The 23,623-nt window shown below is 38.9% G+C and overlaps 1 protein-coding gene and 1 pseudogene across 1 annotated transcript in view; one reads left to right on the forward strand and one right to left on the reverse strand.

The window, feature by feature from the left end:
• Positions 1-1,025, reverse strand: part of EMC2 (ER membrane protein complex subunit 2) — a 72,164-nt gene extending 71,139 nt beyond the window's left edge. Inside the window, exon 1 of the mRNA XM_036738396.1 lies at positions 917-1,025. Coding sequence (XP_036594291.1) covers positions 917-956 — 40 coding nt within the window. The 5' untranslated portion in view covers positions 957-1,025. The remainder of the gene's footprint in view (positions 1-916) is intronic.
• A 4,868-nt stretch (positions 1,026-5,893) lies between these two features.
• Positions 5,894-8,151, forward strand: LOC118834831 (annotated as a pseudogene).
• Positions 8,152-23,623: the final 15,472 nt, after the last annotated feature.

Raw genomic sequence — 23,623 nt, forward strand, 5'->3', positions numbered from 1 at the left:
CCTCCTCCACTCCACCTATTAACCTCCCAGGCTTCCTTTAAGTACCAACTAAAATCCCATTTTCTACTGGAACCTTCCCTCGGTTAACTAGTTCCTATTTATCCTGTACATAGTTTGCTTTGTCCATATTTGTTAGCCTGTTGTTTCCCCCGTTAAGGTTGTAAGCTCCTTGAGGACAGGGACTGTCTTTTACCTTTTTTTGTACCTCCAACATTTAACACAGTGTTTGGCACATAGCAGGCACTTAATAAACGGTTACTGACTGACCCATGCTATGCTGCTTTTCTTAAGAGTTCATTAAGATTCCGAAGCTTCCAGGCATAAAGTACACGAATGTCAAGCACGGTGAATACCACCGGGCTGGTCCCTGAAGAGGGGCAAAAACGAGGGTCTTCCAGAGTAAATGCTGGCCTACAATTTCTCACCCACCGACAGGTCCTCTAGGGTGGAAAAGCAATGAATTTGTGAAGATAGACGAAACGAAAGGAGAGAAACAGAGCTTGGAAAGACAGTACACGATAAGTACAGGGTTTGTTCCGCAAACCTTTCCACTCAGCCCGGTATCCCCTCCAGAGTCCAGCAGCGCCTGCCCAAGACCGTCCTAATCACTCACACTGCCTCCGTGGGCGCAGAGAGGGGCTTGCCTGCCCCGCATCCCGTCCGCACGGAAGAGGCAACCGGCGTTCAGTGAGCTAGGTCAGTCGGTCAGAAAACCAAGAGGAGCCGGCCCAGAGGGGCACCCCCAGGGCCACCGCCCGTGGCCTAGGCCGGGGTCCTCCTCAGACCCTCCCTCAGCTCGGACTGCTAGAGGCCTAGCATGGCGGCCCGCAGGTGGACCCACACGACCCAGATCTCTAGGGACAACTGAAGCGCTAACCCTTCTGCGCCCTTCCAGCCCCAATCTCTGAACGGTTACCTTCCCAGGTCACATCGTAGAGCTCGGAAACCTTCGCCATCTTCCCCAAACCCAGAACAACTGAGAAGGAGGGCTGCGTGAGGGTATCACGTGACCAGCGCCGTGGGCGGTATCTGATGACGTCTTGGCGATTCCATTGGCCGAGATCCTGGGAGGGAGGCGGGCTGTGGATAGTGATGCACGTGGATCTGCCCGGCAGCGGCTCGGAATAAGAAGGCGGAGCCCTGGAGGGGCGGGGCCAATCGAAGGGGCGTGGGGAACCGGGATGACAGGTGTATGGAAGCCGTGGCCCGAGTTCCTCGGTTTCTGACGTGTACCTTCCCTTTATGATTTCTTTAATTTATGACAGATAGATAGAGCTATATATGAAGTGTGACCCTGGGCAAGTCATTAAATCTCTCTCATACTCAGTTTTCTCATTTCCCATCAACAGTTGTGTACAAAATCAAGACTACATGTGTGTATTTATAAATGTATATTTTTATATGTATATATAAACAGAATATATCGTATATAATTTTGTTTGTATGTGATTGCTTTCATGTTGTCTCCCTCATTGGATTGAGCTCCCTGAAATCACAGGCTGTCTTTGGCCTTTTTTTGTGTCCCCAGCACTTAGTGCAGTGCCTGGTACTTAATAAATGCTTGTTGACCGACTAACCAACTTCCTGTTTTCTCTCCTATACCCTACATTTACTGGTGTTTTTTTTTTCCAATTTGTGGTGAAGTGGCTAGAGTGCATTGGCCTCAAAGTCCAAGATGTAAGTGAATTTTAAATCAGGAAACCCAGGATTCAAATGCATCTTCTGACAATGACCAGGTATGTGATTGTGAAAAATCACCTAACCACTCTGAAGGTCAATTATTTCATAAAATGGAGATAAGATAAAAAGGAACTACTTCACATGGTGACTATGAGGTTCATCAAATGAGGTAGTATGTGTAAAGCACTTTGAATATTTAAAAGCACTTAAATGTTACTTTATGCTGCTTTTATTATTGCGAATGTTCTTTGTCTAGCTGTGGGTTTACTGGAAACCTCTTTTGTTTTCCCCACAGAGTATCCTTTCCGGCCCCTAAACTTTTAAGAGCTAAGCCCCAGTTCCTTATTTTCTTTTTATGGCAGCTTTTCATCCATACCTAATTTCATTTTTACCCCCTTTTAGTCTTTATTTTCTCCTTTGAAACTCAACCACAAATTTGTCTGCTTCCTCAGATTTCAGTCTTCTAATCCACCCCAAGTCCAAACCTCCATATAAAGCACAAAGCAGGTGCTCAAGATCAAAAATTTGAAAGAATTTTAGTTTAAGTTAATTAATTTAGTCTAATTCACTTGGAAAAATCAGAAATTTCTCAGGTTGAAAACTCAGTTCCATAGGGATTAAGTGACCATTCCCAAGGTTACACACATACAAATGGTAAAATCCCAGAGCTGGAATGTAAACCAAAGTCCTCTGACTCCAAAGTCCTTTTTCCCCTAAGGTTTGCAAAGCACTATTATATATGTATATGTATATGCACATATATATATATACACATGTATGTATGTGCATATATACTCATACATATGTTTATGTGTGTATAAAATCCCATTTGACTACCACAACAACTCTATGAGATAGGTGCTATTACTATCCCCATTTTACAGATGAGAAAACTAAGGCCAAGAACAATTAAGTGACTTGTCCAGGAATCACACACTTCCTAGGCATCTAAGATAGGATTTGAACCCAGGTGTCCTTGACCTTATCCAGTATTTACAGTACTATAATCATTTTACAAATATTATCTCATTTTATCCTCAAAACAACCCTGGGAAGTAAGTGCTATCATTATCCTCATTTTACAGATGAGGAAACTGAGGAAGACAGAGGTTAAGTGACTAACCCAAGGTCACACAGCTAGTAGCTGTCTAAGGCTAGATTTTAATTCAGGTCTTCCTGACTCCAGGACCAGCAGTCTGTGGAAGTATGCCACTGAAATGCCTCTAAGTTAGAGACTTTTACAATTCTGCTTTTTAAATAACTGCTTCTTGATTTACCTTTACTCCTAATCCTAAACCCCTGCTCTCTCCCACTTCTTTTCCTATAGACGCTTGCTTTTCTCTGAAGGTTCTTGAATAGGACAGTGACATGCTCACGCTTGTGCTTTAGGAAGATTATTTAGTTTATGTCAGCAGAATAAGTAACTCTGCCAGCAAGCACTAGCAGCTTCTGCTGCATTAGAAAAGCTTCTGTATGGCCCCTGCGATAGAATATGTCTGTTTTCCAAGGACTAGCCTAGCTAAGTACCCAAAAATCACCTGGAGATATATTCTTTGGCTATAGCATCACAAGAAAGTCTGTCAATAAACATTTATGAAGTACCTGCTACATGGGGCAGCTAGGCGGCACGGTGAATTTGACACTGGAAGATCAGAGTTCAAATCTAGTTGCAGACACTTATTAGCTGTGTGACCCTGGGCAAGTCACTTCACCCCGTTTGCCTAAGTTTCCTCATTTCTAAAATGAGCTGGAGAAGAAAATGGCAAACAAGTCCATCATCTTTGCCAAGAAAACCCCAAATGGGGTCATGAAAAGGTGGAAATGACTGAAACCACTGAGCAATAACAACTACTTGTCAGAAACTGTGTTAAAAGTTAAGGATACAAAAAGAGGCAAAAGATAGTCCTTGCCCTCAAGGAGCTCATAATCTAGTGAGGGCAACAGTAAGCAAACCGATGTGTACAAACAAGCTATATACAAATATGAATAGGAAATATTGAGAAGAAGGTGCTAGAATTGAGATAGAGAGGTTGGAAAAGTCTTCCTGTAGAAGATGGGATTCTGAGAATTGAAGGAAGCCAGTAGGCAGATGAGGAGGGAAAGGATTCCAGGCATGTGAGACAACCAAAGGAAATTCCCAGAGCCCAGAGGTGGAGTGTCTTGTTCACGGAACAGCAAGGAAGCCAAGGTCACTGGATCAGAGAGTATGCAGCAGAGAGTAAGGTATAGGAAGATTGTAAAGGTAGGAGGGGACTAGGTTATAAAGAAACAAATAAAAAACAAAATAGGATACAGTCATCTCCAGTTTTCTTCTGCTTTATTAGTGACAGTGGAAGAGAAGTGGAAAAGAAATCAGAGACTACCAGGAATCAGACACTTTATAGATTATCTATAAATTCTAATTCAGCTGTTAGGTCTATAAATATAAGAGCCTTGTCATTCAGTTAACAACAATTAAACACACAGTCGAGGAAGCTGAACCATATTAATTTTGATATTCTTGCTAAAAACAAAACAGGAAAGAAGAAAGGAGCTGCAATTAAATGAAAGGATGGTTCACAGGCACTCCTTGGAGAAACAAGGTGGGGTAGGCTTTATCTTATTCCCAAATGCATCCAGAAATATTATTTCATGGTCCCTTGGTTAGCTCCTAATATAGTACAAATAAATATTTGCAAAATGATCACTATGAGAACAATTCCAAGTATTGTAACAACACTGGTTGCAAGGGATGAAGAGGAAGATAAATTCTATGAAGAACTCAATAAAACCTCCAAATTAAAGAAATATGTTTGGATATAGGAAACTTGTTGACTTCAATGCAAAAGTGGCAATGGGTAAAGGTAGAAAGAAATATATCCAAAATCATAGAAACAAACATAAACAAAAAATGAGAGAGGCCAAAGACTTGGAGAAAAAAGTCTTAAACCTTTGCATCATGAATTAGTTCATCAAGAAAAAAATTGGCAGACACACGACACGGTGAGCATCAAGTAACCTCACAAAAAAAAGAAAGAAATTGATTATATCTTAATAGAAAAAAACACATTCTATTAACATTGAAATCATCCTGGTATCAGCTGTCTGCTTAAGGTGAACCACTGACTTGTCTGAGTAAAGGCCAGAATATGTGAAAATTTAGAAAAAATATAACAATAGTAATTATGGCATACAATTGAAACAACCCAATTCTAAATTAATTCAATGCGAAGTTATACGTGGAAGTTATATGGAATTCCATGCCATCTTGGGGAGGGAGGGGGGAGGGAGGGAAGAAAATCTGGAACTCAAAATTTTGCAGAACCGTGTGTTGTAAACTAAAAATTAAAAAAAATTAAAAAAAAAGAAACAACCCAATTCTGACCTGCTTAAAAAGGCAACTGATGACGTAAAATGAGTAATGGACAGGAGAAATAACAATATTGATTATGACAATTTTATACAGAAGCATAACTGACATAAATCAATTGTCACAGCAAGAAAAATAAAATAGTCTAAAGAGCTCCTTAGTCATCAAACACTTTTGTTAACTTGCCAGTTGGAGAAAAGTGACAACCAAAGTAAATACCAGTTAAGAATATAAACTCATATAAATATCTATCAAACACAAAAAGCAAGCATTATCTGAAATGGGGCCATGCTGGAAGTTGTTCCAGTTAGTACAGAAATAAAGCAAGGATGCCCACTTTCCCTGTTATTACATGATATATAGTTCTAGAAATGCTAATGTAACACTATTACATTAATTACCTCCTTTTAATCCTAGAGGCAATATAATGTCCTCTCAGATCCTCATGGTGCCATATTCTGCTACTTTAGGGAGTTTATATTACAAGAAAAATTAGGAATGTTATCTGTTTAGAGGTAAGCCTGTTTTTGATATCCTGTTAATTCAGGTTCAATGTTGACATGAAATGAGGCTCTCATAGGTAATTAATATTTTTTAAGAGGTTTACTTAGACTGAAAACAAAGCAAAGATATATCACAAAGATGAAGTGGCATTTTAGCTTGTTGTTGTTCAGTCCTATTCTACTCTTCATGACCACCCTGGACCAACTCTCCATAAGGTTTTCTTGGCTGAGATACTGGAGTGGTTTGTCATTTCCTTCCCCAGTTTTATGCAGGCAGGGGTTAAGTGACTTGCCTAGGGTCACAGAGCTGGTTAAGTGTCTGAGGTCAGATTTGAAGTCTGGTCTTTCTGACTCCAGGCCCAGTGCTCTATGTCCACTGTGCCACCTAATGGCCTCAATAACAACAACAAATAACAAAGATAAAGTGGCAATTAGCATTGGTAGATAGAATCATTTTCCCCCTCCTCCCATCTCCATATGGAAACACATCTGTTCTGCCAGGAAAAGTATGGCAATTCACATGGTTTTCAGATATCCAGCAAGTAAGAAGGGCACCACTCCCAAGTGGGTGGGACCTTTTATGACCCTAGGTAACCAGAAAGACACAGCAACACAGCCAAAGACCACTGGGAAATTTCATTGAGAGTCACTAGTTTGAACCATATCCCACCTCTAAGACTTACCAAGTCCTGGTTTTGTCACCTTTTAGGGAAATTCTAACCTAAACTATATTGGGAGAGGGGCAAAGAAGAGAAGATGCCTAGAAGATATTGATCCTGTCACATTATCACAATCATTCTTGAGTCACTGGTTAGGAAAATTTCTGATATTTAGGCAAAGTTTGGCCCTCTGACTTAATTTTCATTTATATTTATCTCTTGCATCTCTGGCATCTTTTTGGTTGAAGAAAAACTCAGGTTAGTGGAAACATTTGGGTAAAAAAGGCATAAAGTATATTAAGGTATCTGTTCAATAGACATCAGGAGACAGAATTGGGGAAGGAGCAAATCTGTTCTTCAAACTTCCCTCAATCCTCTACTTTCTCTTTATATTTTTGCCAGTTGTTTCTCTGCTATCTATTATTTATGACCCAGATGATGATGATCTGTGTTGGTAAGCAAAATGGGCTCTTAGCACTTAGTTCAAGTGCTTAGCCCTTGAAGAGTTTGGCCTTTGTTTCCTTGGTTAGATTTGGGAGTCCTTGGTGGCCTCCTTGCCTCAGGGGAGGGCCTAGTTTACACATGAGTTTGAGTGACATATTTGGTACATCAGAGGCTTTTAGATCACGTGGGTTTAAGTCGCCTCTTTGTGATGATTCTAGGTCACGTGGGTGAGTCGCATGTGTGACTCACCTTGGACCCTGAAAAAGATATAAAACCAGAGGTTGGCTTTCTATTTTTTGGAGCTCTTACTCACAGCAGTGGTGGCGCGAGTGACTCTGGGCCAGCCCACGTTATGAACTCCTGGGCTGAACCTAGATGTTCGTAACTATGAATCTGTATTTGGTTTGTCTGTTGATGTTTGTAATTTGTTTAGGGCTCTCACTCGTGCTGGTGTGCTGATGCAGAGACTCCGGGCAGCTGTAGCTAAGGGCCCTCCAGCTTGTAACCCGGATGCTGGGACTTTGTTAAACTCTGGTAACTATGTATTGGGATTTGAATCAGACAAGGCCTGTCTGTCGATGGTAGTACTTTGTATTTTGCCCCGAAGTTCAGGGTTCTGGTTTTTTCCCCTGAACTAAGTGAATGACATTTGCATGCTGAATTAAAGTAAGCTTGTCAACCCCTTAACGTTGCTTTCCTTACTAAAGCAGATCAAAAGAAGTTGTGCTTTTGCAGTGTGCTGGTAGCGTTCTTGTTGTTGGGCTTCTGTTGGTCTTTCACCCACACAACAGCTGCTAGCCCGGACTGTTGAAACATGATCCCTCTCCTTCCTCTTTACAGTCAGATCCTTGAAAACTCTTAGGTTCTGAATCAGCTCTCAGGGTTTATAGAAGACCTACAGGGTATCACCAAAGCCCTCACCCAATCAGAACACACTTCTAGTCATCATTTTACAAAGCTCTAATAGTTTACACTTGTCTTGATACTTGCAAAAGGACTTCCTCAGCTCTTCCTCTTCGCTATCTTCGTCGGGCTTGCAGCCATGAAGGTCGACCTGTGCAGCTTCTGCGGGTACAAGATCTACCCGGGTCACGGGAGGTGCTACGCCTGAACGTAAAGAAAGGTTTTCCAATTTTTGAATGCAAAATGAGAGTCTACATTCCTTTCAAAGAGGAAGCCCCGGCAGATCAATTGGACTGTCCTGTATAGAAGAAAGCACAAGAAGGGACCATCAGAAGAGATTCAAAAGAAAAGAACCCGCTAGGCTGTTAAATTCTAGAGGGCCATCACTGGGGCTTTTCTTGCTGATAAAATGGCCAAGAGGAGCCAGAAACCTGAAGTTCGAAAGGCCCAACGAGAACAAGCCATCAGGGCTGCCAAGGAAGCAAAAAAGGCTAAGCAAGCAACTAAGAAGACAGCTGCATCTGCTGCTAAGGCTCCTACAAAGGCAGCACCTAAACAAACGAAAAAAAAGCCTGTCAAAGTTTCTGCATCCCGAGTTAGTGGAAAATGTTAATTGTCTACTAAATTGGATTAAACAAAACCAAATCTAAAGCAAAAAAAGAAAAGGACTTCCTCAAATGAAAAATAATAAAGAAAAGGAAATGAAAAGGAAATCAAGCCTCTCTTCACAGAAAAAAAGCCAGAGGCTAGTGCTTGAGTACATGGAACTCTTCTCCCAAGGATTAAGTGCCTGGAATTCACTGAAATTCATTCCCTCACCCTTCAACTAGGAAACCAAGCTAATATGGCTTGGTACTTCTGAAGCAACATTGGTCCAGCGGATCTAGGAAACTGAGGTCCTCACCCTAGGTTTCTCTGATGGAAAGACTTCTCTACTGAGGACTGAAGCAGATGACAAGTGGTATAACAAAACTGGCTCTGGGTCCAGGGGACACTAAGGTATTTTACCTCTTCTTTTCTTATTAAAGGGATCCTTCAACTCACCACCACCCCTCCAAAGATGTAGTCTAATTATTGACTAATAAAAAGCTTTCAATCTCAAAAGGAAAACCTAGTCCTTATGGAGACCCAGTTATTTGTCTCTTTCCACAAGGATTAGAGATTTAGGGTCCAATGGAAGTCACCCCACCAACCTGAAGTAGGAAATCAAACTATCTTAGGTAGAAACTCTTCCATCATTCCCTCTATATGTAAGGTTATCAAACTGGATCTGAACAAAATCTTTAATTGTAACCTGAATAGAATTTTAGAAAAGTTAGATATGAAGCCCTGAGGAGACAATGGGGGGTAGGGTGTCTATTTATAATGCTACATCTAGCCCATGAGGCCCAATTTTGCTTCCCACCACAATTATTATTTTTATCATTATCACCCAGACTTAGTTTTTAGAAAGGAATATTTGGAATAGTAGCTAGAGTAGGAACTAACAGTTGCTCTGAAAGTCTGTGTCACACTCTCTCTCACAAGTACATACAAAGTCCAACAGAAAGTGAACTCAGGCATAGAGAACGTGTGGCAAAGAGGTAAATGTTTTTACTAGAATCCTCAAGATGTTTCCATGTGTGGTATAGCTTTTTTTGCTATAATCTTTGTGAAAACTTGATATGCTTTCCTCACTGTGATCATTCTGTCCTGGGTTCCAAATGCTGACACAACCATCAGTCATCCTGGGGGACATGGAGGAAAAAGTCCAAATGCTCTCTAGACCCTTTGAAGTTCACAAGGCACTTCTAACTAAAGCAGGAAGTGGGGAGATTGAAACTTAGGACCAGGATCTGTTGTACCCTCTCCTCTTCCCCTCCCTCCACCCAAATCAATTCCTTTTAGGAGGATACTTAGGAGGATAAGTTACTCTTGCCTCCTCACTACCAAGTGAATCTCTCTTGGATTATAAATTAGCTTCCTGGTTTTATATAGTTCCCACAGAGTGTTATCAAGTCTTCTACCCAATTGGAACAGATTTTGTGTCCTACCCAGAAAGGTATCCTTCGTTTGTTCACACATAGTGAAAATAATCAAGATATATTTCCACATGTGGAGTTCTATGGGGTGGGGCAATTAGAACCATAGTCTTACACTAGCAATATCAATGCTGAAAGAAAAAAAAAATTAGAGGCATTGAGAGGCAAAGAGGAGACAAAATTAACCCTATTTGTTGGTAACTTGATAGTTTACTTAGTAACTCTTAGAGAACAATCAAAGAAACTAATTGAGACAATAGCTTCTGCAAAATTGCTGGTTGATAAATAGAATATAAACTTGTATTTAAAATTTTATGAAGATGAGTAGTATCATCTCATAAAGCAGAGAGAAGTAGTGGAAGGTAAAACAAGTTTTAAAAAAAGCTTGGCCGAAGATTTAACTAGACAAAGTCAATCCAGAGGACATTAAAAAAATGGAGGCACAACAGAGAGAAGAAAAATGGAAAAGATTTACAGTGATTTTTATGTGGTTTTCAAAATTAAGGACAGTGGAACCACTACACTTAGATTGCTTATATGGAAGGTAGACATGGTACTAAAAATGGACAGGAAAAGCAGATGGATTGGGCCAAATTGGCTTTCTGCACTAGATGTGACATAATTATAAGGCATTGATTGGTGACCAAGTAAGCATGAACTAATTCATTTTGTCTACTATATCTATTGCCGACACCATAGTATTGAAAGAGCATCAAGCCATTTTAGATGCAGAGTAGCCAGGAGAGATTGAGATATGGAGAGATTCCTGTGAATGATAGAGCCTCGTTTCTGGAACTCCTTTGTTTGGCATTTAAAGCCCTTCAAAATCTAACTCCATTCTACCTTTCCAGACACGTATTATTTGCCTCATATATTCTATGTTCCAACCAAATCAATCTACTTGACTCACCTCATACCCACAATTCCAACTCCAATTTCTATCTGTGTCCTCAGCACCTAGTGTGGTAGGTATGTACACATGGTAGATACTTAATAAATCCTCATTCTGTTCATTGAATTTATTGAATGGTGTAAAGGGGATAGATTAGGGGAAAGGATGTGGTAGCAGATGTAGCAAGATGTGGCACCTCATGAAATATTCAGGATGAGGGGAGAGGGAAGAGTTGATATTGACTCCAAGGTTATTAACATAGGTGATTGGAAGGCTAGTGATGCCCTTAGCAGAAATAGAAAAGTTTGGAAGAATGGTGGACTTTAGGGGGAAGATGATCACATCTGGGATGCTGGAGCCAGTTCTTACTGAGTGGCAAGAGCCAGGGTGAGCATTTACACTTTAGAAATCTACAAATGCCAAAAATCAAAATGATTTATTTATTGTTCTGTTGATTTAAGAAAATGTTAATAATGCAGATTAAATTTTAAAGTGTGTCATATGTCCTGTCTTTGTAGTTTTTTTGTTTTGGTTAAACATTTACCACTACACCCCTGGCTTCAGAGATGTTGAGTTTAAGATGCTTTTGGGATGTCTTTTTGGAGATGTCCAACAATCAGCTAGTGATGAGGGACTGAAGTTTATGATAGAAGCTATAGCTGCATATGTAGACCTGGGAGTTACATACATAGAGATGATCATTGAATCTATGTGGGCTGATGAGATCTCACAAAGAGTGAGAAAAGAAGACCCAGGACAAAACTTTAGGGGCACTCGTGGTTAGGGGATAGAACATGGATGATGAGCTAGCAAAAGAAAGTGAGGAGTGGTCAAAAGGTTAGAGAAGAATCATGAGAAAGCAGTGTCAAGAAGACTCAAGTATCTAAGAAAAGGGAATAGCAGCAGAGTCAGAGTCTACAAATATGTCCAGAAGGATGAGGACTGAGAATAAACTTTTGGTTTAGCTATTAAACTTGGAAAGGGTAGTTTGGGTTCATAGGATTATAGAATTAGAACTTGAAAGAACCTTGGAGGAGATCTTGTCCAAGCCAAAGCCCTTGATTTTGCACACGAGGAAACCAAGAAGTAAAGGTTAAATGACTTCCCAAAGATTGCAAGATAATAAATGGCAGAGACAGGTTTTGATCCAAGGTCTTGTGATGCAAAATTCACATCTTTTCCTACTATATTTCAGTTCTTAAGAGGTGAAATGATATTCAAATAACACACCACTAATAAGTGGAATTCAAAGACATTTTGTCAGACTTCCTCTCCATCAAATGTGGTCATGAATCAGCAAACAGTAGCCACCGAGAAACTGGCAGAAAGGATACTCCCAGACCTTATTAGTGTATGGTGGGGGTGGAAAGACAGAAGTAAGGTGTTAGGGAAAGGGCTAGGCTAAGAGGAGAAAATTATGAATGAAATGGGGGTTTCTAAGTTATAATCAGGGGTTCACTGCATCCTCTATTTTAAGGCCACAATCCTGCATGGTGACATAACTGCTCCACCTTCCTATTCTACTGAGGCCTCAGTTATGAAGTTGAAAGAAGAGGTTTACAACATGGTATCCCTAGTTCAGGGCCAGCTCGTTGGAGTAGGACAAGTTGCAGTATCATATGTGGCATTAATAGGACTATATAGTGCTTCCTGAAATAGTGGATCAGCTTATCAGAATGAATGAATTTCTAACTGTAGTTAGTCCAGGGAAAGGCATAGAACTTCTTCCTTGTGTGAATCTATTGGTTGAAGACATAAACAAATTAGAGCTATCTAAAGGTGAAATGAGGGGCCTTGTAGACTCCTCCTGACTGGAAGTTTTCAAACAAAGGCTAGATAATCATTTGATGGGTGTGTTGTAGATGGAGGTATTGTTCAGTTATAGTTTGGTCTAGATGGACTCTGAGCTCCTTTCCAACTCTGAGGTTCTATGTTTCTGTGAATATGATTTAATGAATGACTCCCATTATCCTTTATAGTTAGGGGAAAATGACTCAATTAAAAGGAAAGCTACTTTATGTTATCTTTGGTTACAAGTCTGTAGAAGTTATCACTGTTCAGATTTAATGTTTGGAAGGCAATTTTCCCTGGAGATTAACCCCACTAGACAAACTGCCAGATTTACATGGAGCTATTCCAGAAATGTACTGAATAGTGCCTTTATTGTAACTTTTTAAAAGATTAGGCAATTTAATATAGGTCCCCAAATACACAAGATACCATGCCCTTTCTGTCTACACATTTGTAGCATTGAGGTATTTCTATTATTTCCACTCAGTGGGCTGTAGTTTGCATTATATTTCTTTAGATGCGCCAGCCATTCATTTGAAATTATTTTTTTAGAAAGGGAAAAATTGCTCATGTTTTAAAGCATAAGGGAATCTCTGGGAACTATTTCCAGTGAGATCATTTTGGTCATTTTACAGTAGACTTCCCAAACTGATAATTACTCTTCTGCGCCACAGTTACAGCAGTGAAGGAGAGAATGCATCCAGAATTTCTCTCATATTGGGAAAAATTAGAAATGCTTTCTTCACACATTTATGTGCATACTTTAATAGTTATAGTTACAATGGGGTTTTTTGCCTAAAGTTAAACGTTGTGTTTGAAACTCTGGTCATTTTAGAAATGCTTGCCTTTTTGTATTTATATTATACTGTAGGTGTTCAAATAAGAGGCATTCAACATTTTCCTTTTTGCTAAACTGGTCTAACTAAACAGGACAAATCAAGCAGGTAAAGGATTCCTATTATGCACATTAGGTTATGCAGTTGGATGGGGCTGGTCCTTCTAGTCTATATATTATGAACAGATATTGCTGATGGACAGTCATCTAGATACAGAATTGAATAGGAAGATATGAGTGAGCTAGATTGCCTTTAGGAAATTATATAGTAGTTTTCACAACCTAAGTCTCTCCCTTAAGGAAAGAACTATAATTTTAATTAATAATATTTTCCTACTGATGCTTTGGATAGAGTGCCAGGCCTGGAGTCAGGAAGACCTTCATTCAAATCCAGCCCCAGACGCTTGCTAGCTGTGTGACCCTGGGCAAGTCACTTAATCCTGTTTACCCCAGTCTCCTCATCTGTAAAATAAGCTGGAGAAGGAAATGGCAAACCATTCCAGTATCTTTGCCAAGAAAATCGTAAATGGGGTCATGAAGAGTTGGACACAACTGAAATGACTGAACAACTGATGCTCTGTAACTACAAGTCATAGAATGCCATAGTCTTCAAAGAAAGAAGAAAGCCAAATTACCAGTATAGAAAATGAAAAGGGTGAATTCACCACCAATGAAGATGAAATTAAAACAATTTTTAGAAAATATTTTGCCTAATTTTATGTCAATAAATCTAACAATCTAAGTGAAATAGATGAATATTTACAAAAATATAAATTGTCCAGATTAACCGAAGAGGAAATTGTATGCTTAATTAATCCTATCTTAGAAAAAGAAATTGAAACCATCCATGAGATCCCTAAGAAAAAACAACCAGTACCAGATGGATTCATAAATGAATTCTACCAAACATTTAAAGAACTATTAATTCCAATACTACGTTAGTTGTTGTCCTTCATTCTCAAAGAGGACCAAAATGACATCACTATGTTAGAGTCAAGTTACAGTGTGTCCAGCTGTGGCTGGTCAGACTGTTCTATCAAAGGTCCAGCACAAGTAGTCCATGTGAACATTTGAGGTGAATTCTCTAAATTTGTACATCTTACATTTATTTTGAGCTGCTTCAATTATGCTTTCCCCATAGAGCTCAGCACCTTCTCTGATGAGAGCACATCATGCTGGGCACTTCTGCTCCAGTGTCTCCCATGTCATGCAGTTAATTCCAAAGTTCTTAATAGAGACTTTGAGGGTGTCCTTGTATCAATTCTAACCACCATGTGAGCACTTAACTTGTGTGAGTTCTCCATAAAATAGTCTTTTAAGGCAAGCATATGTTTGGCATTTGAACAACATGGCCACCTCATCAGAATTGCACTCTTTGCAGTAGAGTTTGAATGCTTTTCAGTTTAGTTTGATAAAGGACCTCAGTGTCCAGTATCTTATCCTGCCAGTTGATCTTCAGAATCTTCCTAAGAAAATTCAAATGGAAGCAATTCAGTTTCCTGGGATGGCCCTAGTATACTGTCCAGGTTTCACAAGCATACAACAATGAGGTCATCACAACAGCTCTTGTAGACCTTCAATTTGGTAGTCAGTCTAATGCTTCTCTTCCGCACTTTCCTTCAGAGCCTTCCGCACACTGAGCTAGCTCTGGCAATGCATGTGTCAACCCTAGAAAGGATACTGCCCAGGTTAAATGAACTTATTCACAGTATTCAAAACTATTCTGTAACTGATGATTCTGAGTATGGACAGTATGGTGCTGGCTGATGGAATGCCTGTGTTTTCTTGGTGTTAGTCATTAGGCCAAAATCAGCACAAGTAGCAGAGAATCAATCCATACTTTGTCGTATCTCAGCTTCAGAGGCTGCGTTGAGTTCACAATTATCTGTGAACTAAAGATCATGCACTAGCTGCCCCTCCACTTTAGTCTTGCCTAGTAGCCTTTTCCAGTTAAATAATTTACCATCAGTGCAGTAGTTAACCTTGATGCTGTGTTCCTCTTCAATGAAGGTGTCTGACAACATAGCTGAAAACATCATGCTAAAAAGCATGGGAGCAAGCACACAGCCTTGTTTCATTCCACTGGTGACTGGGAAAGCATGAGAGCATCATCCATTATCTGGAACCCAGGCAAGCATGCAGTTGTGAAATTGATATGTAATACTGATGATGAACTTCTCTGAGCAATCAAATTTTGACATAATTTCCCATAAGTCTTCACAATTGAATTGGTTAGATCAATGAACATTGCGTACAGACCTCTGTTCTGCTCCTGTTATTTCTCATGGGGTTGAAGGGCAGCAAGCATCATATTAACTGTTCCTCAGCCCTTTCTGAAGCCACAGTGGCTCTCAGGTAGATTATCATCTTCCAGATGAAGGATCAGCCTATTAAGGAGTGCTCTGGCAAGGATCTTGCCAGCAATGACTAAGAGAGAGATAACCCCCTCCCCTGTGATTTTCATAGAACAATTTGTTTCTTTTACCTTTATAGAGATGGACAATGGAGGCATCATTTAACTCCTGGTGGATAATCTCCTCTTGTCATTTAACCCAGAAAATTTCAGTTAGTTTTTGTATGAGCAATGGATCCTCCACCTTTTAAATCTCAGCTGGAATAGAATCAGCACCAGGTGCTTTGCCACAGGAGAGGAGCCTAATGACATTCAAAACCTTTTCTTCAGTTGGAACATCAGCTAGGGAGGGATTGACTTCGACCTGAGATAAACGGTCAATGGCTTCATCATTGACTAATGACCGTCCCTTGAGAGCACTGTGGAAGTTTTCAGCCTATCTCTCCAGGATCATGTGCCTATGCTCTCACTACGATGAACCCTGATGAGGTCAAAGAAAAATTTTATGAGGACCTGGAAACCCTCATCATCAATGTTCCAAAAGAGGACAAGCTTATAGTACTGGGTGACTTTAATGCTAGAGTAGGCTCAGACTACCAGACACAGCAGGGAGTCCTTAGGAAGAATGGAGTTAGAAACAGCAATAGCAACAAGTCACTTACTATTGAAGACTTGTTGTAATGGTAATCTGGGCAGTGCTTTTTGCTGTTCTTCTCTTAAGTGCCTTTAATGATTCTTGCCTTTCAAATGTAATGGTCAGCAAAATGGGATTTTTCACTGTTCTTTGTTTGAGTGCTTCTCAGCACTGAGGTAATTAAGTGCCCCAAGGCCCTGAGATGGTATATAAGATCCAAGGTTGGCAGTTGACTTTTGGGGCTCTCACTCATTGGATGAGTGTCATGTGACTTGAAGAGACTCTGGGCAGCCACTGTTAAGAGCCCCCCAGCTTGTAAACCCAGATGTTGGTTTGTATTTGGTCTGTTTATAAGGTATGTTTATAATTTATTTGTATTTGCTCTGAAGTTCACATTGCTGGCTTTTGCTCTTGAACTAAGCAAATGATATTTGTATGTGTGATTAAAGTAAGATTGTTAACCCCTTAAAGTTACTTTCATTAGTAAAGCAGATCAAAGAACTTGTGCTAGCAGCTCTTGTTGCTGATCTTGTTGGGTCTTACACCCCTACAGCTGCTGCTAGCCAGATTATTGATACACTTGTGCATCTCATGACCTCATCATCAACACTGCCTTCCATTTACCTAAACACAATAAAATTTTGTGGATGCAAACTAGCAGCAAACATTGGCATTTAATAGACTATGTCATTGTTAAGAGAAGAGACAGACATGCTGTGAAAGTGACAAAGGCAATGTGTGGTGCAGAGTGCTGGAATGATCATTGACTTATCCTCTCCAAGCTAAATATTTGCATTAAACAAAAGTGGTGGCCCCAAGGCAAGATGACCACCAGAAGATTTAATATCAATAGATTAGAGTGCTTCTCTGAGAGGGAACAGTTTATTGCTAACTTAGAGGGTAAGTTGAGCCAACACATGGTTGGCAACAGTGGAGCAGAAAAAGAGTGTGCAGTTTTCAGAGATTTGGTGTACAGCACTGCATTTACTCATCTAGGTAAGAACACTCAGAAACACCAAGACTGGTTTGACAAAAGCAATAGAGAAATTCAGACACTGCTAAGTGGAAAATGAAAAACTACACAGGGTTTACTAGCAGAATAGTTCACCAGTCTCTAAGAAGGTAGCATTTAACTTCTTCAAGGGTTATATACAAGCAAAACTTGTATAAAGCAGGATTCTTGGCTCAGTAAGAAGGTAGATGAAATTCAGTTTTTCAGAAGAGGGAATCAAAATTACATTAGTCACATGAAAAGCTCTAAATCACTATTGATCAGAGAAATGCAAATTAAAACAACTCTGAGGTACCATGTCATAGCTATCAGGTTGGCTAATTTGAAAGAAAAATGACAAATGTTGCAGGTGATGTGAAAAAAAATTGGACACTAATTTACTGTTGGTGGAATTGTGAACTGACCCAATCATTCTGGAGAACAATTAAGAGCTATGTTCAAAGGCCTATAAAATTGTATATACTCTTTGACCCAGCAATACCACTACTGTGTCTATATCCCAAAAAGACTTTTTTTAAAAAAAAAAAAAGGGAACAGGATCTATTTGTACAAATATATGCATAGCAGATCTTTTTGTGGTGGCAATGAATTTGAAATTTAGGGGATGCCCATAAACTGAGGAATGGCTGAACAAGTTGAGCCATATGATTGTGATGAAATACTATTGAGTTATAAGAAATGATAAACAGGACAGTCTCAAAAAACATGGGAAGATTTATATGAACTGATGCGAACTAAAGTGAGCCGAACCAGGAGAACATTGCACACAGTAGCAGCAATATTGTATGATGATCAACTGTGAATGACTTAGCTATTTTGAGTCATATACTTATCTAAGACAGCTCACAAGGACTTTTGGTGAAAAATGCTATTTGTCTCCAAAAAATCAGCTGATAGTGTTTGAATGCAGATTGGAGCATACTATTCTTACTTTCTTTTTCTTAGCTTTTTTTGGTCTGTGTTTTCTTTTGCAAAATGGCTAATTGTGGATATATGTTTTACATGACCTCACATGTAAGTCTATATCAAGTTGCTTGCCTTCTCAAGGAGGGGATAAGTGAGGGAGGGAGAGAATTTCAAACTCAAAATTTTAAAAATGAATGATAAAATTTGTTACATATAATTGAGAAAAAGAGATTAAAAACAAAATTCAAAGATTACATAAAATTGTGAGAAATAAAGTAAAATTAAATCTTTTTCTAAAAAATGAATGACTCAAACACACAGAGATTAACCCTTTCATCAATTGCAAAGATCATGAAAATCAGAGTGGCATATCACTAGCTTTTGAAAAAAAGTATGAAGCAGTATTTATGCTTCTTTATTCTTTTAGAAGATGTGAAAAGTTTCTCTGTCAAGCTGATAGAATTTATAAGGAGCTATCCCTTGGCTGACTAAAGGATCCAACCTATTTGGGATCTATAACTGTACAATTATTCAATGTCATCTGTATTTATGCCACAGAAGTCCAATATGCTAGGGACCTATCTCTAGACCTGTTGACATGGTGTGGGTTTTGAAAAGCAAATTAGCCAGCTCTGCAGAAATGCTAAGGACTCATCGTTTGTAGTTGATAAGAGAGCCAGTTATGGAGGAAGAAGGTTGAGATAGAATCTTGCTTTATCTTTTCCCTTTTACTTTTTCCAGAAGAAAGGGTTGAGGAAGGGAGTAGAGAAATAATCACCACCACTGCCATCATTGGTAGTAGTTATTTTGCAATGGAGCAAGCGGTACAATAGGAGATGCTGTGCCCAGTAGAGCCCAGTGGAGCACCATGCTTGGAAGAGGCACCATATTGACTATTTCTTTCTTAGCCAGTATCAGACAGTTTTGATAATTGCTGGTCTTTTTGTCACAAATGTCTGAAAGTCTTTCTGTTCATTAAATATTAATTTTTTTCATTCAGGATTATACTCAGTATTGCTGGGTAAGTTGTTTTGGGTCACAACCCCAGCCCTATGTTCTTTTAATATAGAAGCTGCTAGGTCTTATGTTATTCTGATTGTAGCTCTGCAGTATTTATGTTGCTTTTTCTTGCTACTTGTAATATTTCTCCTTAACCTGGAGGAATAAGACCACTGCTTAAGGCAGATGGGTAAATGATGATAGGTAATGGAAAGAAGGCAGAAATGTTTTATTTTTCTTCTGCATTTTCTACAAGGAATAATTATTTTTGAATGAGGAAACAGGGAGCAAAAATGGTTAAAAGAAGGCTGTAGCATCAAATAGATTAGAGGATAGCGAGAAAGCACCTAGATGCCCCCAGTGAGTGTGAATCATCAAGCAGGTCTGGATGAGATAGATCTCAGTGTATTGAAAGAATTAGCCACTGTTAGTACTCTGGCAAAATCATGGAAAACAGAAGAATTTCAATAGCACTGGAGACAGTGAAATCCAGTCCTGATTAAAAAAAAATTTTTTAAAAGAGTGAATTATTCAAATTATAAGCTAGTGAGCTTGACAGCAAAGATAGCCCCTATATGTGTGTCTGAATAATTCATATAATGCTGCCATCAAAATGATGGAAAAATAAGTATATTTGCTCATAATTATTAATGTTTTCTAGTCTTCTTTTTTAGGTAATAATATCATCTGTAATTTCTTCCATTCTTTTTTGTAGCTTCCCCTCCCTAGATTTTGTGCAAAACAATCTCTTACTGTTTTCAAGATTATGTCACATCCAGCCTGGATTCACTCAGAGAGTCCATGATCTGATCTAGCAACTCTTCCAGACTTCATCTTCTTAAGTCCCTTTCAATTTCATCATGTAGTACATTGGGGACTGAGGTGTTACAGTTCAAATGTGGTGATTCCTCTGTCACTGATGATGAAAATAGATTGCTACAGAAATGTTGACAAATGTATTCCATTCAGTGTCTGCTGCTGTCTTTCCAGTTTCATCTCCAAAATGCTCTTGGGATGATGTAACTCAACTGGGTTTCATACCAAAGTTTCTTTAGATTTGCTTTTGCTTTCGTTGCTTTTTGTTGGTTTATGAGACGATACTTCTTGTAATCTTTTGCCATAGTACTCCATTGTGTTTCACAAATGAGTTTATATTCTATACTGGTGTTGCCCTTGGCTGCACATCTCTCTGCTTGGCAAGGAGATCAAATGTTTTCTGGCTACAACTTTTCTAAGTTCTTTTGGATTCCTTGTTGTGGCAGCTGCTTTACATTGGTTAAGCTTTGGTGGGGAATGGTGATAAGGTAAATATTTCTGCCTTTTTCCATTTCCCATTTTTGGGGGAAATCAATGGCTCATTTGAATAATTCAGGCCAAAACTGTTATAGTTGTTCTCACTATATTATCTTTACTCTTTCTTCTAATTCGATTTTTATTTTGACCTTTGTTCTAAGAAGCAGATGGTCTGACTACACACAGACAATTGATTCTGCTCATGCCACTATCTGTTAAGCTATAGTCAATTTTATTTTTTGTCTGCTGCTTGGCTCTTGCCAAGTTCAGTGCCTTTTAGTTCTCTTATGAAAAGAAAGTAGTCATGATATGTAGTTGTGAGGTTTCTAAGTAATTTATAAATCTTTAGCCTCTTTTATTTCTCAAACCCAAGCCCTGTTTTCCAACATATTATACATTATCTTCTGGGTACATCCTCACATTGATGCTAAAGATTTTAATTGTGAAAAAAATATCTAGGGGTTTTAGTGGATTGTAAGTTCAATATTAGTAAAGAGTATAATGTGGCAGCCAACAAAGCTTATGCAATCTCAGCCTGAATTAAGAAGGAAATAGCATAGAGCAGTGGTGTCAAACTCAGATAGAAATAGAAGCCACTGAACCACACATAACAATCCATGTGAACCATATATTGACTTTCAAAACCACACATTAACATTATCTACGTTCTGTTATATATTTATTTATTTTGTTAAATATTTCCCAATTACATTTTAACCTGGTTCGAGCTGCACTGGAGAGTGTTGCCCTACACGCTTGACACCTCTGGGGCACAGGACTAGGAGATTGATCATTCTTCTGTAATATGCCCTGGTTAGCCCACACCTGCAATATTGTGTCTTATACTAATTAATCAATTTTAGAAATGATATTGTTAAGTTAGGGAGAGTCCAGAGTAAGGCATGGTGAAAAATTTCTAGTTCATGACATATGAACATTGGTTAAAGGAAATAGACAAGCTTAACCTGGAGAAGAGAGACTTAGGCTATCTATAAGTTTTTGAAATTCTGTCACCTAAAGAATTAGACTGCATGTGCTTTGCCCTACAAGACAGAAATAGAAGCAATAATTAGCATTTTTCAAAGAGATAAATTTAGACCTCATATGAGGGAAATCCTCTAATAGAAGTGAAATGGGCTCTTTCAGGAATATGTTTGATCCTCTTCACTGGAAGTCTCCAAGCAAACACTGCATGACCACTGTTCAGGTATGTTGGAGTGGAGATTCTTTCTTAGGTGTAATCTCTTCAACTTAGGCCATAGTCCATTCAGAGCCTATCACAAGAATATGAAATAGTCATGAAAAATAAGACAGTTTAATGTGCTGGGTGTGTGAAGCTACACAGCTTTCTTTTAATGTTGGGATGTACCATGTCAGGAATGGGCTCTCTTGATATAAGGGGACTGGTACATCATCTGTAAGAATCTGAGAGACAGCAGGATTCATTGATGAGATCAATGGATTCTGAGTCAGAGGACCTGGGTTCAAATCATGGTTTTATTACTTACCATCTATGCAAACTTGGGCAAGTTATTTGATTTCTCTAGGTCTCAGTTTCCTCATTTAGAAAATCAAGGTGTTAGAACAGGTTGCTTCTGAGATCCCTGCCAACTTTGTGATTCTGTGATCCAGAAATTCTGACAAACTAGTGGCTACATCTGGGTTCTTATCCTAGAGACTCCTGTCATGTTTAGGTTCACAGTACTACTTTTTACAACTTGCTTAAAACTGTTTCTTTGACTTTCTCCTAGGTTATTGGTTTTTTTTTCATTTTCTGAAGTTAACTCAGGTACTAATTTTTCATAATTAATATGATCCAATCAATACTTTCATTCATAATATTCTGCTGAGATATATTCCATGAATGCCAAAAACCTTCTTGAGGCTTCCCTCCACTTCATTCTTCTATTACATACTAGAAACTGCCTATTTGCCTGTTTTCCGGGCCATGACTTTCTCCTTAGCAATTCTAAACTTTTTGGTAGTCCTACCATGCTATTATAATTTTATTTTAGTCTCTCAGAAGGAACCTCATCTTTATTTGACATAAAAAGCAAATAGTGGGGAAACATTTTGCTAACATTAAATATCTCTGAAAGAAATCTTTAATAATGGTTTTCTCTTACTGATCCCCAGATGTAGCTTTTGTTCTGATGTGTCTTTATCTAAGTTATTTCTGTCAGATAAGATAGCTGGGGAGGGATAAAGAAATGCTGTGGAAGTACTACCTCTGAGATGTGAAAAATCCAGTCAGGGAAAGTTCTGATGGTATTTTAGCTGCATTTTTATTGTGTCAAAATGTGAGTGTTCCTTGTTTATTTTAACATTTAAAAAGTTTACTGAATCTCTCAAGACCAACTTTCTACTTAAAAGTCAGAAAGTTTTATCTCCCAATATTTTTATTGCTTGGTTGTTTTTTTTTTAAATCACTGTGGGACTTGGCATAATGTACTCAGCTGGGAATTGTTATCCACTCAAAAATCTCCCTCTCATTCCTAGAAAATTTCTGTAAGACAGTACAGTATTTCAAAATAAGAACTTTTGTAATTTTTCTTATTTTAAGTACATAATTAGAAAGAGGTTTCTATAGTAGCCTTAACTAATAGGTGTATCACACCTTGTCTACTCCCAGATTTATCATAGTCATTTTGGGCTAATAAGTAATCAGCCCCTGGCCCAGTCCCCATTTGGTTTATTACATTAATATGATACCCTACAAGACAACCACAACATTTAAGGTACAAAAAGCATGTAATTAAGAGGTGAAATTACAAAAAAACATGAAAGGCAATCAAGTAGCAAGATTTTATCTGTATTTATATACATAATTATCTATATTTAATATACTTAGCTACTATGCATCCAGAGAGTGATATAGTGTAATTCATCTTCAGTCCCATTAACTCCTTCAAATAGCAGGAGGGCACAGCTGATTTAGAACCCACATAATATTCCCAGTAATGGACAAGATACTTAAAATATATTTCTGCCTCTTGGTGATTCTTTCCCTGCAGCATGACTAAAATTTAGCCACAAGTGGAATTTTGGGGCACCACAGGCATCCAATTCTACATAGTTGTTTTCTTTCTCCTTGCCCTTCCAACAGGTCCATTTCTTGCTTCTCTTTCTTGCACTGCTGCCCATTCTCTCCTATGTGATATATGTAGCCAGAGTGGCCTTTGTTTTCTTTGAGTGACTCAGTTTATCTCATTGAGCATTGCTGGGCCATGCCTGGGAGCAGAGAACTTCCTGTGTGACCTCTTCCAGGGCAGGAAGCCCAGAAACCCATGCCTGGGAACAGAGAACTTCCTGTGTGATGAGTCATGGGGCTGGCTGAGGGGAGGTGTTG

The sequence above is a fragment of the Trichosurus vulpecula genome, chromosome 1 (assembly GCF_011100635.1).
Source record: "Trichosurus vulpecula isolate mTriVul1 chromosome 1, mTriVul1.pri, whole genome shotgun sequence".
Taxonomy (NCBI): domain Eukaryota; kingdom Metazoa; phylum Chordata; class Mammalia; order Diprotodontia; family Phalangeridae; genus Trichosurus; species Trichosurus vulpecula.